Source organism: Anguilla anguilla, chromosome 12, assembly GCF_013347855.1.
Source record: "Anguilla anguilla isolate fAngAng1 chromosome 12, fAngAng1.pri, whole genome shotgun sequence".
In the NCBI taxonomy this organism is placed as follows: domain Eukaryota; kingdom Metazoa; phylum Chordata; class Actinopteri; order Anguilliformes; family Anguillidae; genus Anguilla; species Anguilla anguilla.
In genome coordinates this window covers 282,053-301,725 of record NC_049212.1, presented here as the reverse complement: position 1 = coordinate 301,725, position 19,673 = coordinate 282,053, and the positions used below count along the sequence as shown (strand labels likewise).

The following is a 19,673-nucleotide window of genomic DNA, read 5'->3' as shown; positions in this document are numbered from 1 at the left end:
GGTAATTAGTAGTTAGCAAGTAAGCTGGCTTCCACACAAACCAAAGATGGCAACCGCAAGGTTTTTTAAAATGTGTGCACTTCCTTATATGTCCATTTTGTGTGTGTATCCAATGTTATTATTGACTGATGTAGCTAAATGACAAATGGGTGGAATTTTTGATTGTAGTACTGGAGCATTTGTGATGATGTGCAGTAACTGCTAAGAAAGAAGAAGGAAAAAACACAAAATCTCCTAAATTTGAGACTTTATTGTGTGAAGTTGTTTGAGAATTGTCTGTTTACATGAGGTCAGAAGGTACAAAATGTAATGTCTTTAAGGGTCTGTGGTCATTGTGGATATTTCTGTAGGGAACCCTGCAAAGTGCCAAACTCTCGGTGATGTATAGATATGGGTCGTCCTGCCCCGCCAAGGCGTAACTTGGCAATTAAGCCAATTAAACTTCCTAATTAAGCTTAAAGTGTGGCTTTGTGAACATAGTGCAAACTTTAGAAAATTACAGCTTTAAATGGTTTAAACAGCTATCTTAAATATGGTCATAATCAAGAAATATTAAAGCATATTTATGGGCGGACACAGTGGCATAGTGGTTAGCACTGTCACCTCACAGCAAAAAGATTGTGGGTTCGGCATGGGGCCTTTCTGTGCGGAGTTTGCATGTTCTCCCCGTGGGTTTACTCCGGGTACTCCAGTTTCCTCCCACACTCAAAGACATGCATGTTAGGTGCGCTCCTGCAGGTGCCCATGACCAAGGCACTTTCCTCAGAACTGGAGTTGGTCTCCAGGCGCAGCACAAGAGAGGCAGCTGCCCACTGCTCCTGAGTAACTAGGATGGGTGAAATGCAGAGGACAAATTACCCCATGATGTTCAATAAAGTATATCTTCTTCTATACTCCTAATCTGTATATTATTGCAAGTGCTGATTATTATTTTGCTCAAAGAGAGCTCCTGAGTGGCACAGCTCGTAAAGGCACTAACCATGAACACTAGCCAGTAGCCCCATTAAGAGAGACTAATAACACCGGAATTTATTTATCAGTATTATTTAGAATATTGTTTATCTTTAAATTTACATCTATTTTTACAATAAATTGTTTGTTTCTTATTATTACTACTTAATTATTATTTTTTCATTAGTCACCATCATTATTACTGCTATCATTGTTACTACTCTTGTTATTCTTATTGTTTTGCTAATCACAGAAAATAAGACTGCAAAGTGAACATGATAAAATACAGTATATACTTTGAACATGTATTTTACAATAGAAAGTAACAAAAATTAAAAAAATTATCTCAGATGTGAATACACACAATGAAATGCAACACAATATAATGCATATTTATATTAATAATATTTCCTTTATTATAAATCAGTAGAATAAACTTTTCACTCAATGGATATGCAAGAATTTTATTAAAGTGTGCTCTACAGTGCATTAGGGACATCAAAAATGATCTTGGGCAGAGTTGCACCTGGGCATTGGGTGAGTTTGTTCACCCCCTGCATATCAAAGACAGGGAGAAAGAACACTTAAATGGGGGGCAGAATAAAACATGAAATTGAGGTGAAGATTGAGAGATGGATTGCCAAACAGAGTACGGATGGGAAAAACCAGTTTAGCAGGTTTAAGGTGTCTGCCTGAGGAATTGTATAAAACCTTTGTCGTAAAAACTCCAAAATATGCACATTGGAATATGCTTAACAACATCGGTTTTTCGTCTGGTGTATATTACTTGTCTTTCCATAACTTTTTCGTGACATGAACAGTCCACCACATCTCTGAAAAACACGATATGAATATGTATCTCCTGACTCACAACAGAAAGCATATGGGCGGAGGTGAAAGCAGACAAAAACAGCATTCAGATTTACCTGGAGACGTGGATTGCTAAATCTATGTCTAACGTTACTATCCTCCACATTATTCAGGCATTGAAAATGAGGAGAATATGGAGTTAGTGCGTTTTGAAATTGTAATTACATAATTAAAAACAATATGACCCAATAAATATTTAAACCTCCGGAATGTTAGGTGGCAGCAACGTGTTGTCATGCAACAAATTTTCATAAATCTTACAAAGAAGAAAAGACGACGCACGGCCGTGTAAAGATGGCGGCCCCCGTCCTGAGAGTGTCTACCCCTCGATGGGAAAGAATCGCCCGGCTCCTCGTTTGTTTGCTGGGTATTTTATTTTCAGTATATGCATTCCGTGTGGAAAGGGAAAAGGCGCGGGACCCCAGTTATCAGCCCTTGTGCGACGTGAGCAACTCTGTGAGCTGCTCTAAATTGGTCACCTCCAGGTATCTCTGTCAACGCTACATCTAACTAGCCAAGTAGCCTGTTAGCTGACGTTCGTTTTTTGCACTTCAGTAGACAGATGTCAGACAGATTGTAGCGATCCTGCTTGCCAGCACATCTGTGTCTTGCTAGTTGAGCCAAATTAGTTTTCATCTGCTTCTAAGCTAGCTTCAGATCAAGGGCTGAGTCACTTTCTCTTATTATATTATATTATATACAGGTTATTTTATTACGGGTAAGTGATGCTGTTAGTGTACTGGTATAATGTTGTATTTATGCCTTTTTATTACTAGTCAAATTATTTTATGACATGTCAGAACATTTTGTCAGCATTACCCTGCTAGCTGTCTGGCTGGAGCGGGCAGCGGGGTATGGTAGCAAACTGTAGCTCCCATTAAAATGGGATGTTCTACAGCAAATTCATTTCCATAATCTCCCCATGTGCGCTTTTGGAGGCAACAGACGTTGCCGTTACTCACAAATTCAGTTGGTGACTTTGTTGCTGAACTCGATTATATGCTCTATGGTTTTCGTAGCTAGCTAACCTTCTCTTGCTTCCTTATTAATCATAGGGCTGTTATTTATGATGTGGAGAATTCACATTAATAGTGGTGGAAATTACGAATAACTTTCCCGATTCGAATCTGTTCGTTCTGTTCAGTACGAAGACCCCAGTCACTGACTAAAGGCTGCTTCATACTTTCCGCGTTCCGCGGACAGCTGCGGACTAGTACGGGTCGCGCGGATGCTCACCCGGTTCCATTCATATTACAACTGAGGGTCCGCGTCGCGCAATTCCCGATCTACACTCCATTACCACAGGGTGAATGCGATAATAAGAAAATTTTCCGTTACGCGGACCTATAAAACGCTATTCCAAAAGCAAAATTAGACATGCTATACATCGTTAGAAAGCTTATACCCTCACCTACTGAATAAATTAATTGTCAGTTAATCCAGACTGTACTAAAAAGGGCGACAACGCCGTAAACAACAGATGTGGTATTACGCACATCTATTTTTGGAAGGGACCGAGATGCTCTGATACCGACAACAGGGCAATAGTCCTCAATACCAATATCAAAAACCCCATTAGCCACAATTTTGTCTGGTCTGTTGCAGTGTATAAGATCGAGAGTAGATTTGCATGGATGTTTCAAGTTTGGACAAGTTGGTTCTGTAACAATCTGAGTTAGGTTTACATCAGAACAGACCTCCTTAAATTTATCCGAAACGTCTTTTAACCTGTCAAAATTGAAACCACCCATAGCAGTTCATTCAGAATCTGCAAAAGCAGAGATTGAATTACTAAAATTATCCACGGCACATTCAGCAGCAGAAGAAGGGCTATAGGTTCTGACTAAAATAAGCGAGTACCAAAATTAAGTTATGAAAGAACTGTTTGGGAATACGTGGTGTGGCTATTAAATAATGCAGACCTGCCAACCTGCACGCATTTTGTGTACCAACCACGCAATTCTTGGTCAAAATACGCAGGTACGAAATGCCAGCTGAAACTACGCAAATATATATATATATATATATATATATATATATATATATATATATATATAATTGTAATTTAATTACGGAAAACAACCAATTAATACAAAACAATTCCGTACATTTATTTGGTATTTAAACTACATCCCTTGGATTGAACCAGATGCTACGACCTTGTGCTTGTGGTTCTGTAACCGCTCCCCGACCCACTCAACATCCATTGATATGCAGCGGTACTTTATTATCTACCGAGGCGTAACGCTGCATTGCTGAGGTAAAATGGGAAGTGGGGAGTAATAATCAAGAAGAAAAATGTGACCGTAATGTTATATAAAACGGTAAAACATGTTTGGTTACTTTACGATGATGATGCATTTCAAGGGGTATATCCTAATGAGATTAATTTGTGTATATAGTTAGCCGTAGTAGTAGCTCGCATGCGATTTAACCTCGTTACCAGACGTGTGAATAACTGATGGAGTAATTTAGCTGCAGTAACTCAAACGCCACGGAGACTCCCTGTTCAAACTTTGAATCGCGCACGCTCTGTTGGAGCAAAGTGACCATTGCAAAGATGTTTGACTATAGACTGCTAACGTAGCAAATAATTCAGTTAGAAAATAAGTCAGATGACGAGGATACTAACAAGGAGAGAGAGAGCAGCAGACCTACTAAAAAGAAGCGAGTCCATGCCCACCAGAAGTTCCTCGCGAAATATCAGGAGCAATGTGGCCGTGCCTCCGCCCCTCAAAACTTCCGCACCATGCTATTTGCACGTTGTGCAATTATGATTTTGACATTAGCCACCAAGGAGCTTCAGGTAATAATTTGGCTAAACCTCTAGTTACAAAAGCCTACATTCCTAGATAATTTTTCAATTGAATACTATTTTTTTCATTAGGCCTATATGATGTGTGCCTATATAAGCTGATTCAATTATTTAATTATTAAATAAAAATGGAAATCATGAACAGAAACTTGGTTTTATTCACAATCGACAGTGTTTTACATCGCAACATAAGCTTTTTTTTTTACATTACAACATACGTTTCTGTAAATACTTGAAAATGAAAACATGTTACAATATACAAAATAAATTATTTCCATTTTTATTAAATAAGTGAATGCAATTCACTTATGGTTATCAGTTTGTATAGGCACACATATCATATAATGAAATATTAATAATGAAAAAATTGTTTTAAGCAGGTGTACTTAAACTTTTGACTTGAAAGTATGTCATAATATAGCCCAGTGCAGTGCAAGTCATATTTTAGAATCAGGTCAAGTTATACAATTTTGCCTGATCACTTTAACAGTCAAAACTAGAATTATGAAGAAAGGCTTGTGTGTGCGTGCAAAGCGAAGTGGTGCGAAAGCATGTGAACTAAGCGCTACACTGATTATTGTGGTACTCAAAATATTTTCCTAAGGTTGGCAGGTCTGAATAATGAGACTAATGCTGTAATTCAATTTTAATGAAGAAAACTTACATTTATATTCCTTTCCCCTTCAATATATTCCCCTTCTGCAACTACACACCACTGCATTCTGGACTTCCACTGATCAAAGCAGTGCAGTAGGCCTTCTTCCGTTAGTTGTGTCAGAAGCTCCGTCATTTTCTTCTTCACTTTTGGAGCAGACTCAAAACGGGTTCTGTTGAGTGCAGACTTGATTTTAGGGAAAATAAAAAAGTTGCATGGTGCTAGACCAGGTAAATAGGGAAAACCCCATAATGGCTGACAGTGTGGCAAAATGCGATGGTTGGGTTATTTAGCAATATAGGTAGCGTAGGAGCCATTTATGTTTATTGTTGGCATGTCATATCAGGGATTCCCCCAGAAAAGTTGTTAGGCCCGGTGGCAGGTATCTTTTGACAGGGCCCGACGCGGGCCGGCGGCCAAGTGTCTTTTGATGGGGCCCGGCGTGGGCCAGCAACAGACTGATGGCAGCATTAAGGAGGGCCCTGTAGTTTCTGTGATAACAGAACCACGGACGGAATCGCAGAATTTAGAATTTAATAAAGCTATAACACAGATTCCATGGGGCACTACATTAAGTCAGTGCTAAAAGCTGACTGGAGATTTGAAAATATGACTACGTAATGTGAATGTGGTTATAAATAAGTCATTTATTCAACACACATTTTAAAAAATGAACAACTATTTACAGCATAGCAGAGTCTTACAAAGAATCTGACAACAATGTACAGTCTTGGAATGCTGTGTTTTCAACAACAACAAAAGAAATTAAATTAAAATAAATAAAATCAAAGTTTTTGCACTCTACAAAAAACTTGGAAAAAAGTCCTGATTGGCTACCGAATCTTACAACAAGCCTTGGAATGCTGGGCACATTTAAACATTTAAAAAACCGTCTAAGGTTTTTTTGGCTTTTACAGTAGGCTACTTTTCCTCCTTGACATTATCGCTAAATGTCACAAAGGAAGTATCTGGGTTACTGACTGTTTGGCTAGCTAGCTAAGTTTTTTCCCGATCGTGATAACTGCCTGACCTGTTTACATTTTGGACAGATGTGGCTCCTGAGTAAATCTATCGTTGTTTCCGCCGCCGCACTTCAGACACAAGCAATATCGAAAAAAAGTCTTCTTACCATGAAGAGTGCCTGACCCTCAACCGTAGCGTTTTTTCCCCAAAGACGGCATTTCTAGATATAGCCTAACTTTGCTGCTGTGTTAACACATTTCTTTGCCGGTCAGGCACTCTTCACCGTAATTTTTCCGATATTGCTTGTGTCGAAAGTACTGGGACGGAAACAACGATGGATTTACTCTGTAGACACATCTGTCCAAAATGTAAACAAGTCAGGCAGTTTTCACGGTAGGGAAAATTTTTATGACAACGTTGTCGTGCACATCAATGTCATCAAGCTAACATTATTAGTAAACGTGAAGTCGTTATTTCGTTGGCTTTTAATAAGTCACGTAATGTTACAATATATTGAACGTTACATTCTAGCTACTAGTTTAACGTTACCTACACACTGCTTAAGTTAATATAAAAAGAATGTAGGCTACTTACCGACGAGATGAAGTGATAACGCATTTTGTAACGAGGTTAGTTAGCCTACTGAATAAGAAATGGTGGCTTGCTATGTAACGTTAGCTTGTGATAGTTGGAAGCGTGTTGAATGCAGAGACTGTAAAAAGGTTGAATGTCACTACGCAAAATGAGGGTAAAGAACACTGATCTCAGACCTGCTGTTTTCCTATTGCGTTCACGTTTTAACCAACAGATGTCGCTGGTGAGCTTTTCAACCACCCCGCCCCACTGTAACTGTAGTTTAAAAACTTGATGAATTGAAATGAATATTTACCTGGTCATGGGCAACAGATACAGAATGTGTTGATGGGAACTGAATCTTCCTCCCAGCAACAGGTTGTTAGACCATAAGAAACAACTCATGGACCGTCTGTTAGAGCTCATGACGTTACTCATCCAACTCAATACTCTCTTCAAAGGCAAAATGCACAGATTCATGCAAAAATTGTGCAGGGGCATGTTCGCACTACACCCCCTGTACTGAATGATGGTAACCAAGGTGATATCTGTAACATAATTCAGAGGCAAAATTACATCACTGCTCTTCTGACTCAACAAAATCTCTCTTCTACTTTACCACCAAGAGACATTCCTGTTTATGATGGTGATCCTTTGCAGTATGAAGTTTTCATCAGGGCATTTGAGAGAGGAGTGGAAAGAAACACTGATGACCACAGTGACTGCTTGCATTTTCTAGAGAAATACACAAGAGGGCATCCAAAAGACTTAGTCCGCAGCTGCTAACATTTGCCTCCAGCCCGGGGCTATCAAAAAGCAAAAGCCCTGCTTAAAGAACATTTTGGTCATGAATACAAGATTGCCACTGCATATATGGACAAAGCATTTTCCTGGTCAGTGATCAAATCAGAGGATGTGAAAGCATTGTGTTCTCACTGTTCCTTAGAGGTTGTTGCAGTACAATGGAACATCTCACCTATATGGAGGAAATTAATGTTGCTTCCAATATGAAAACCATCCTTCTGAAACTGCCTTACAAGCTCAGAGACAAGTGGAGGAATAGGGCATGTCAGCTACAAGAGCAGTGTGGACATCAAGCTAGATTTTTTGACCTGGTAGACTTCATAGAGAGACAGTTGAGGATACTGTCAGATCCACTTTTTGGAAACATTCAGGATGCAAAGCCAATTGCAACTGTCAACAGCTCTACTTTTGCTAAAGCAAGAGAAAAATCAAGACCAAGAGGAAGCTGTTTTGCAACAACTGTAACACCTGTAGAAACACCAGTGCAAGAAAAGATGACAAGAAACAGAATGAAAAGAAATGTATCTACCACCAATTCTCAAAGTTCTTGTTTGTTCTGTAATAAGAGTGGTCACACATTGGGGCGGTGTCCACAAATCAGGAAGAAAATGCACAGAGAAAGATTTGATTTCCTAAAGGAGAAGGGAGTCTGTTTTGGATGTTTGAAAATAGGACACATGAGCAAAGACAGAAAGAATTGTCTGACTTGTGGAGTGTGCAACCAAAATCATCCTGAAATCCTTCACACTGAACAAAAGGACAAAGAAAAGAAACCAGAACATACAGAACAGAATGAGAAACCAGTTTGGAGTAATACTGTTCTCTCACCTCATACATGTGGGCATATTGGGGCCGGTGATAACTGCATCTTCTCCACTGTACCAGTACAAGTAAAGAGCCACAAGGGGGACACAGTGTTGCAAACATGCAAATTTTTGTATCATGGAAGTTCATCTACCTTTTGCACAGAAAGCTTGATATCTCAGGTTTGGAAATATCTAGTCTAGACAAAGATGATTTAATTCAACTATCTGATGTGTTCACACACAAGACCATGCCTGTTTCCCAGCTCAACATTCCCAAACAAGAAGACCTGACACAGTGGCCTTACTTGAAGGATATCAAGATTCATGGAATAGACTCTGGTATTGACCTACTCATTGGAAAAAATGCTTCAAAGGTACTGGAACCTTAGGAGCTGGTCAACAGCCAAGGAGATGGACCATACGCTGTGAGGACCCTACTGGGGTGGGTCATCTATGGTCCCCAGAGAGGAGACAATGACATCAGGGATGAAATTGGCTGCCCTGCTGCTGCTGTCAATCAAATATCCATAGTAAACCTAGAGGAGCTACTGGTAAAACAGTACAATCATGACTTCAGTGAAAGAGCCAGCATGGAAACAGAGGAAATGTCCAGAGAATATGTAAAATTCTAGGATATTGTGAATCACTCAGCAAAGATGACAGATGGACACTACTGCCTTGACTTTCCTTTCAAACAAGAAAATCCCAGCATGCCAAATAACCGCTGCATTGCAGAGCAGCGCATCCAGAGCCTGAAACACAAGTTTGGCAAGAATGAGAAATTATATTATGAATATACAACTTTACTCACAGAAATAATTGACAACGGTTATGTTGAAATGGTACCAGTGGACCAGCTGAATCGAAGTGATGGAGAACTCTGGTACATCCCACACCACGGGGTGTATCACTCAAAGAAAGGAACCTTAAGAGTGTTTTTTGACTGTGGTGCAGTCTTCAAAGGAACATTGCTTAACTGCCAACTGCTGCAGGGTCCAGACCTTACCAACTTACTCATTGGAGTTCTCATCAAATTCAGACAAGGACCAGTTGCTTTGATGGCTGACATCACAGCAATGTTTCATCAGGTCAAAGTATCAGAAAAGCGTATTGACTATCTGCGATTCCTGTGGTGGCCCGATGGTGATGTACAGCAAGATCTTGTTGAATACTGGATGAATGTACATCTTTTTGGAGCCATGTCCTCACCAAGTTGCGCAAACTTTAAGGAAGACTGCTGAAGACAACAAAGCTCACTTTCCAGCAGAGGTGACAAACACAGTAAAGAACAACTTCTATGTAGATGATTGTTTGAAATCCATGTCTTTGGAACAGGAAGCACTTCAAATGGTAAGAGACCTGACTGCTCTCTGCCAAAAGGGTGGATTCATGCTGTCAAAGTGGATCAGAAACAGTCGTGCTGTATTGGAATCCATTCCACAAGAAAACAGAACCAAAGAGACTAAGGAGTTTCACTTGGACAAAGACAATCTGCCAATGGAAAGAGCACTGGGTTTGCACTGGTGCGTTGAAACAGATGTGTTCAAGTTCAGAATTGCTGCACAGGAACGACCATACCCAAGACGTGGCATCTTGTCCATGGTCGGCTCTATATACGACTCCTTAGGATTTATCGCACCATTTACTCCGCCGGCAAAACTGATTATGCAGGAGCTCTGTAAGAAAAACCTTGGATGGGACAAAAACATACCTTAAACGTTCTTTCAGCAGTGGACAGGATGGCTAGCAGATCTCAACAAGATGGCGGAGTTTAAAGTGGACCGGTGCATGAAGCTCACAAGCTTTGGTCAAATCAGATATGCACAGCTGCACCACTTTTCGGACGCCAGCGAAAGAGGCTATGGTACTGTTTCATATCTATGACTGGAAAATGATAACAAAGAAGTGCATGTTGCATTCATAATAGGAAAATCCAGTGGCATCATTAAAACAAATAACGATTCCCAGAATGGAGCTTACAGCTGCAGTCCTAGCTGTCAGAGTTGACACAATGCTGTGAAAAGAATTACAGCTTCAACTGGACAAATCCGTCTTCTGGACCGATAGCACAACAGTGCTTAAGTACATCAACTATTTCTCATCATGGAGGAATCTGAAGACTGCTGTAGCTTGGCTTCTTAAAGTAAAATCAACACTCTTGCAGTTGACTCAAAGGAGAAAGGGCATTCATACTGCTGTGAGTAGCTTTGGAAATGATCCTGGAAAACTAAAGGAGAAGGTTGATAAAGAGATGTAAGTCTTTAAAGCAAAACTACGTGGACAGTGTTTATTTCCTGAAGATCTCTTTTGGAAATGGTGGACACAGGAATACTTGCCTCTTATCCAAGAACGACAACGGTGGTCAAAGGTGAAAAGAAGCTTTAAGCTTTGATCCAGGTGACATAGTTGTGGTGGTTGATTCTACTGCCACGAGGCTCCTGGTTAATGGGCAGAATACTGGTGGACCAAATCAGATGCACACGGTCTTGTGCGACTTCAGTTCGACTTCAGACAAAGAGCAACATCTTGGAAAGACCAATAACAAAGTTATGTCTGCTCCAAGAAGCTGAGACCTAAGGACAGCAAGGACTGGTGGTAAAGATCAGATCCCATCAGGTGCCATGTTCTGGAACCTCTGGCCCTAAAAATAAAAAAGAAGATTGAAGAATCACAAAAGAAGATTAAATGCCAACACATAGTACATACCTTTTTGAAAATGTGTTAATATAAAAAAGGGTGTAATGTGTAATGTCTATAGCTCCTTTTATTATTTATTGGTAAATGTTTTGTTATATACTTAAGGCAATTAGGGGCCGGTGTGTAGGAGCCATTTATGTTTGTTGTTGGCATGTCATTATTTTGTTTAGATATATTGCACAGTATTATTTTTGGACACTTGGTGGCAGTGATTAGATGCACAGGGTTGTATTTTAAGGGCAAAGGTAACAAGAAATAGTAGCACAAGAAATGGAAGGCACAGGAAGGGGGAGCACAAACAGTTCTCACCAGACCAACTACTAACCAACACCAGATCAACTACTAACCAACACGCTACAGCTTGGAACAATAGAATTGGAAACAAACCGGGTACGTTCATCTTTTTATACAACTGCTTGCTACCTCAATAAACAACAAACTAAACCGCAAATAACGACTAGAAAATCTATTGTTCCAAGCTGTAGCGTGTTGGTTAGTAGTTGAGTAGTAGCTTGGTTAGTAGCTCCTACAGGTAGTGTTATTTAACATGCAGCAACTTATAGTAACATCGGTACATAAATTAACATAGACATTAAGTGATATTATATTCATTAATTTGCGTTGTTTTTGTTAACGCGTTATTTTTATAATTAATTAATTAATCAAAATTAATGCGTTAATTTGACAGCCGTAATATATATATATATAAATATATTTATATATATATGATATTAAATTAAATATATATATATTAACACCATCTTCAAGTGGAGTGAATTCAAAATAACTCCACACGTTGCTTTTACTCCTTTCTTTTCCAGCCATCTATAAAAAAATTAATTAAAAAAAATCAGTTTTCCAGTTTAAAACATGTATTTTTATGAATATTATTATTGTTGTTGTTATTAATTTGTTATTATTATTTCTTAGTATCTATTCTCAGTAAATTAATTATATTTTCTTATTTTATTCCTACTACATGATCTCAAAGAGTAAGACTTTATCTAGCGAGCTTCCCTGTGTACACACTCACCGGCCACTTTTTTAGGTACACCTGTTCAACTGCTCGTTAACGCAAATATTTAATTAGCACATATCTCGTGGCATGATTGTCGGTGCCAGACCGGCTGGTTTGAGTATTTCAGAAACTGCTGATCTACTGGGATTTTCATTCACAACCATCTCTAGGGTTTACAGAGAATGATCCGAAGAAGAGAAAATATCCAGTGAGCGGCAGTTCTCTGGGCAAAATGCCTTGCTGATGGCAGAGGTCAGAGGAAAATGGCCAGACTAGTTCAAGCTGATAGAAAGGTAACAATAACTCAAATAACCACTCATTACAACGAGGTATGCAGAAGAGCGTCTCTGAACGCACAGCGTCGAACCTTGAAGCAGTTCTGCAGGCAAAAGTAGGTCCAACCCGGCACTAGGAAGGTGCACCTAATAAAGTGGCCGGTGAGTGTACGTGAATTCAGTGAGGGCCATAATGTTTTCAACAAAACCATTTTTTCTTGATTTAGCTCTAATTTTAGATTTGTAATTAAACAATTCATATGTGGTTAATGTTCAGCTTCTGAGCTATTATTAAAGGGTATATAAATTCATTGTGGTTTCACCATGTACACCAGCACTTTTTATACCTATAAGAGCTTTCAGTATCTAATCTTGATTGTAGGCTTTCGATTGCCTTTGGAGCCTGTTATCGGCGTTTTTTTTGTACAGTGACCAATGAAATTCATGGAAGTCTCTCGCATTCGGAGAAGCGGATTGATCTCGGTCGCACTGGCTGGTGGAGAGAGCACACGCATCTGGGCTGTGTTTAACAGTTAGCCCAGGTGCTTAAAAGAGTGCCGCTCTTCACAGCTCGGGGCCGAGACTAGGAGTGCACAATGAGAGCGAGTTTCAGTTTTGTTTGTGCGGTCTCTCTCTCTCTCTCTCTCTCTATGTGGCCACTAACGGTCTTCTTCTGGAACTGCCACGTCTCCTTCCCAGGGGTGTCACACCGGCATGAGGCAAAGTCATAAAACATAAAAGAGCCATCACTATTTTTACTGTCATTACAGGTGGGGTACGGGATTTGGACTACTAGGCGCAATTTTTGGTGAAAATGGTGCAATGAACCAGCCAAACAGCGTCTATGGACTTATATTTTATCTGTTTCAGCTGTTACTGGGTAAGTATGTTAAAAAGAGGTTAAACGTGGGTTAGCGTTTGGGGTGGTTAAAAAAAATGTGACAAAACAACTTAGCTGTCCATAAATTCACCATAATCTGTGGTATGTGGATGTTTATTTTTTATTTTAAATAGTTTATGGCAGAATTTTGTGTTCTAATGCCTGCGAGTCCCCTTCCCTATGCTGGGCTCTCAGTCTGACCCTTCCCTATGCTGTGTCAGTCTGACCCTTCCCCATGGTGTGCTCTCGGTCTGACCCTTCCCCATGCTGTGTCAGTCTGACCCTTCCCTATGGTGTGCTCTCGGTCTGACCCTTCCCCATGCTGTGTCAGTCTGACCCTTCCCTGTGCTGTGCTCTCAGTCTGACCCTTCCCCGTGCTGTTCTCTCAGTCTGACCCTTCCCCGTGCTGTGCTCTCAGTCTGACCCTTCCCTATGCTGTGCTCTCAGTCTGGCCCTTCCCTATGCTGTGCTCTCAGTCTGGCCCTTCCCTATGCTGTGCTCTCAGTCTGACCCTTCCCCATGCTGTTCTCTCAGTCTGACCCTTCCCCATGCTGTGCTCTCAGTCTGACCCTTCCCTATGCTGTGCTCTCAGTCTGACCCTTCCCTATGCTGTGCTCTCAGTATGACCCTTCCCTATGCTGTGCTCTCAGTATGACCCTTCCCTATGCTGTGCTCTCAGTCTGACCCTTCCCCATGCTGTGCTCTCAGTCTGACCCTTCCCTATGCTGTGCTCTCAGTATGACCCTTCCCCCTGTCTGTAGGCCTCACTGTCAGTGCAATGGCTGCATTGACCCTCATGGCGACGTCCATTGTGTCAGTCATGGGCTCGTTATATCTGAGCTACATCTTGTACTTTGTGCTGAAGGACGTCTGCATCATCGGCATCTCCACGTGTGTGCTGAACTTCATTCTGTTTATGCTCAACTACAAGCGACTGGTTTACTTGAATGAGGCCTGGAAGCAGAAGCTTCAAACTAAGGAGGACTAAAACAAAACACTTCAGAAAAAAGAGAAGACCTCTGAACATTTTTCAAATGTCAGATGGAAACCTTGCTTCCATTGTTTATATGACGTAAAAAAGAAAGAAAACCAAAGAAGGTAAATGCAAAATGTGAACCTCCTTTCTGGGGCAAATATTGTTAGAACAGTGAAAAGGACTGTGGTAAGGACAGGTCATTTTTGTGCTTTATTTGGAAAGAGGATACTTAAACTATAATATCCTTTCCTGAGGAGCACGAAAAGCACGAAAAACACAAAACTGCTGAACTCTCTTCCGCATCTTTAAGAATATCTCAGTCTCTGGAGGAAAACAAACATTAAAACTGGACTTCTGAATAAATGGAGGAAATATCAGTCAGTTTTGTGTGTGTGTTGGAGCTGTACTGAGTGCCTAAAAGTCCAGAGTTATGGGGCAAAGACATAAATGCCTAATCAAAAAACTTGCAGAGTTCAAGGATGAGATTCCATGCAAATAACTGACATATTATGAATTTTATGTTTACCATACAATGATGAGCAGCATTTATTTGATTTGTAGGTGTTTAAATAGAGGGGGGGGGGGGGGGGGTAGCTTTGGCACGTGTCTGTGTAGTTGGTGTGGCAGCCTAATTTCTGCTGTCCATCTGTGGAGTTATTTTCAGTCGGGGACAGATTATTCTGAGAAATTTACATTCTATACCTTTCACTGGTAGCATTTTTTTCCTTTTTCTTACCACCCACCCAGAATATTTTTAGAAATGTCTTTTACGCAGCTAGGACACCAGTATGGCATATCTTTCGTTCTATTTTTCTTTAAGAGTATGCATAAGGGTATTCCTGGTAACATGGCAGAAGTGAACCATAGGTTGTGTTCCTCAGAAACCAAGATAATGTATAGGTCTTATAGATGCTGAAATTTCGAGGACTTGTGCCTAGGCTGCGTTGGCTTCACAGCTGGTTAGTAAATGGAGGTGTTCTTTAACCAGTAGAATCCTGATGTTATTGTGTAGGTGTCCTATTCGGATTGATATGGGGTTTTTTTCCAAGTATGTTATATGGTCATTGCGAGTACATTCTTTTTGTCCTATCGAACATGCATGGGCTGTTTTTCAATACAGGCATGTAGTATACCTGCAACTAAACAAAATATTTATTTAAGGTTTTGTATTTTTCTGAGGGTGGTAATTTCACTTTATAATTGTATGTTTTATTGTCAATGCTGGCCCAATGTTCTGTGTGATTTTTGTTATCAAGTGTGTCGTTAAAATTTGTACATCAGTAGTTTTCGTGTGGCACAATGGTAATGGCTTCCCACAAGGTTGTGTTATGAAATGGTGTTTGTTTTCTGTATTGCAGCTCAATGTCAGTGTATTCCAGTTTTTCAGCTCCGCAACAAGGTCTATGATTTATGATTGAAGGCTGTTTTATACTGCTGTGGAGTACATGTAAAAATGGGTCTGCATAGGGGTTGTGCAGAATGTGTGGCATGTGCGAAGGTTGCTGACCGTGTCTGCATTGATGATTTAAAAACACATAGTTAACAATCAAAGCCTGCATACACCGCACAGATGATGATTGGTTGGCTACTGCCAAACATCACTCCACGGGGTCAAGTGTGGTCACTCGTAAATACTAAGGAATTTCAAACAGGCAACCTGTACCTGTACAACATGCCGCACAGGTATTAATTTTGCACACAAGTCAAATCACGTCCTGAAACTGTCCTGAAGTACACAACAGCCCTTGCAAGTGCCTAGAATGGTGAGGTTTCAGGAAATTAATCAAGGCTGACCATTGTGATCTGATCATTCGGGGCCAAAAGGCATGCAGAAGCAGAAGTCATGTTGTGTGTCGGTGTGTGTAGGTCTGGGGAGGAGTTGAGGTAAATGACAGTTTGTCATGGAATGGTAAACACCTGGTACGCTTTGCGTACATTTATGATCCTGTTTTTATATTAAGAAATGAGAAAACATCAGGCCCCAGCCTTTTCTTGTAAATATTTAGTTTTTGTATTGTGAGGACTACTGGCTGCCAGCCTTTGGCCTAAGTGTGAGGTTCTGTGAGGTCACTGAAACGCAGTTGGTTTCAAAGAATGAGGTTTGTGTGAGTCATGTGAGACAGAGACTGTAAATGAGTCCTGCACAGCATGGCAACTGAACTGTCATCATAAGAGTAACTCAGAAGGCAAAGCACATCAGGCTGGATGGAGCATGTTCTTGCATTCCACGCTTTGAGAATCTTCCAGAAAAACATGAAGGACTCATACCCTCACTGGCTTCCCACCTGCGAACATTGCCAATTGTGTTTGTAGGAATGTCTGACCAAGTCCGAAGTACCACTGCCAGGGATTGAACCCGGGTCGTTGCGGTGGTAGGCGAGTGCTTATACCTCTACACTACCCAGATGGCCCCATTTCATTATTTCAAAGTAAAGTGGCACATGCTACGTTGTAGCTGGCCTTGGTTTTTATAGCAGAGCAATGATCAAATAGTTAATATGTAGGGTGCTGGCAGTGATAAATAAGATGAGTTTATTAGGGATGCACAGTATTGGAATTTATGGGGTTGATATCAATATCTAATATTTAGCTGGCCATATTGGCTAATGTGGATACCTCATTATAGCGCAAATGCAAACCGCAGCCAAGTTTCCACATCCATGAGGTAGATGAACACAGCTTACGTCAACTTACGGAGGAAAAATATAACAAATTTTATTTGTGTGACAAAATATTTGAATTTGCTAAATAATGGAAGCGAATAATTGAAAGAGCATGAGTCTACAGAGCCACAGAGTCTTTTTGTAGCTTTGCCTGAGTTTGGCTGGTAAAAATAACAAATGAAGAATAATAAGTTCAGATGACTTATGAGCACCAAATTTTCACCTAATTCAACAGCATTAGCGGCTCGTCAAATGGATGACCTGTGTTGCATATGAATCTTGCTTCATCCTATCAGTCCAGCATATTGCCCAATACTAGCTTATTGGCCAATGCCTGCAATATAATTTTGCATCCCTAGTGTTTACTTGATTCTTTATGATGGATGTATGCCTCTGTGGTTTGAAGTCAAGAGTGAAATGCTTTAGTATATGCACAATACTAGATTATATGCATTACTGGAATATTGTACTTTGAAAGGGGTGCTTTTGTGATTGCCGGTAGCAAAAGTGTGTTCTTGTGTGGGAGAGAGCGAAAGATAGAGATTTTTTTTTAAACTTTAAGCCAAGTAACCCCCAAATACAATAGTGAGCTTTCCAGAAATTAATGAGTGGGTTATTAATATTATACAATACAGCCTGGAGTTTTGTTAAGATTTGCCTTTACAGGATGCAAATGAACTGTATGTAGTTAGCATACATTACATCATTTCTGAGTCCCAGGTTTTGATGTGCAGTGCCTGAGTCAATGAAACCTATAAAAGTGCCTTGTGTTGAAATGTTTGGCCTGTTTGAGCTGTTATGAGTTAAGTGTTAAGGAACAAAATGCATTCCTGTTTGTCTTTTTCAAGAAAACCTGATTATTATTATGTTTGGGTGGGGGGGTTTAAGACGTATTTAAGGTGGTGTGCAACAATCACCTGTGCATTTGTATATTGTTCTTTGTTCTTTTTAACTTGGAATGCACAGGTTTGTTTATTGAACACCATTTTTCTGTAACGCCTGTGGCAGTAGGGGACAGAATAGCCATCAGATTTGCTGTCATGATAAAATGATTTTAAATTATTGCAACAGAACAGTGACTCTTGCAGTGGGTTTGATGCCATGATTCTACTCAACGATTAATATCTGGAAGTGTACGTCTGTCTAAATGTTTAACGGGTGAAACCTGAAGGTCATGTTAAACCATTTTTATGGAAAGTGAAGGCCTCCATTTTATACAAAAGGGACCTGCATGTTATGGCAATGTATGATACCCTGTGTAGATTAACACCTTAGACTGTTTGTAGAGAAAATGTAAAGGATGGGAGGATGAGGATACGGTATATATGTGAGCATCACAAAGCTGTTTGTGGAAGAGTTGTTCTTGGGTAAAAATATTCAGAATTTGCCAAATGTGCATTCTTGAAATGTTGCATCTTAAATGACAGTTGTTTCAGTTGCATCTTAAATGACAGTTGTGCATTAAAGCAAAGCAAAAAAACAATAGCAGGTGTTCCTAGCTACAAAAGCACCTCCTCAGATACAGAAGCACCCCATCAGATACAGAAACAGCCCCTCAGCTACGGAAACACACCCTCAGCTACAGAAACACACCCTCCAATACAGAAACATGCCCTCAGCTACAGAAACACCCCCTCAGTTACAGGAACACCCCCTCAGATACGGAAACACACACTCAGATACACAAACACACCCTCAGCTACAGAAACAGCCCCTCAGCTACAGAAACACCCCCTCAGATACGGAAACACACACTCAGATACACAAACCACCCTCAGCTACAGAAACAGCCCCTCAGCTACAGAAACACACTCTCAGCTACACAAACACCCCCTCAGATACACAAACTACCCTCAGCTACAGAAACAGCCCCTCAGCTACAGAAACATACTCTCAGCTACAGAAACACACTCTCAGCTACAGAAACACCCCCTCAGATACAGAAACACACACTCAGATACACAAACACCCCCTCAGATACACAAACTCACCCTCAGCTACAGAAACATGCCCTCAGCTACAGAAGCACCCTCTCAGATACAGAAACACACTCAGATACACAGACACACCCTCAGCTACACAAACACACCCTCAGCTACAGAAACACCCCCTCAGATACACAAACACCCCCTCAGATACACAAACTACCCTCAGCTACAGAAACAGCCCCTCAGCTACAGAAACATACTCTCAGCTACAGAAACACACTCTCAGCTACAGAAACACCCCCTCAGATACAGAAACACACACTCAGATACACAAACACCCCCTCAGATACACAAACTCACCCTCAGCTACAGAAACATGCCCTCAGCTACAGAAGCACCCTCTCAGATACAGAAACACACTCAGATACACAGACACACCCTCAGCTACACAAACACACCCTCAGCTACAGAAACACTTCCTCAGCTACAGTAACACCCCTCAGCTACAGAAACACACCCTCAGATACAGAAGCACCCCATCAGATACAGAACCACCCCTCAGCTACAGAAACACCCCCTCAGCTACAGAAACATCCCCTCAGATACAGTAACACCCCCTCAGATACAGAAACACACACTCAGATACAGAAACGCACCCTCAGATTCAGCAACACACCCTCACATACTGGCCATGACTCATGAGATAGGCCTAATAACTTTTGAGTCGCAGGTGTCAGTATTTCAGTTGTGTCACTGTTTTCTGGAAATGGTCTATTAAAATTCTTCCATGTAAATGACT

The 19,673-nt window shown here is 40.6% G+C and overlaps 1 protein-coding gene across 1 annotated transcript; it reads left to right on the top strand.

Annotated features, from left to right (window-relative positions):
- Positions 1 to 1,913: 1,913 nt before the first annotated feature.
- Positions 1,914 to 19,672, top strand: LOC118209798 (vitamin K epoxide reductase complex subunit 1-like protein 1). Its single transcript, XM_035385464.1, has 3 exons — positions 1,914 to 2,306; positions 13,198 to 13,307; positions 14,069 to 19,672. The coding sequence occupies exons 1-3, from the start codon at positions 2,116 to 2,118 to the stop codon at positions 14,293 to 14,295; spliced, it is 528 nt and encodes a 175-aa protein (XP_035241355.1). The 5' UTR covers positions 1,914 to 2,115; the 3' UTR covers positions 14,296 to 19,672.
- The last annotated feature ends 1 nt before the right edge of the window (position 19,673 follows it).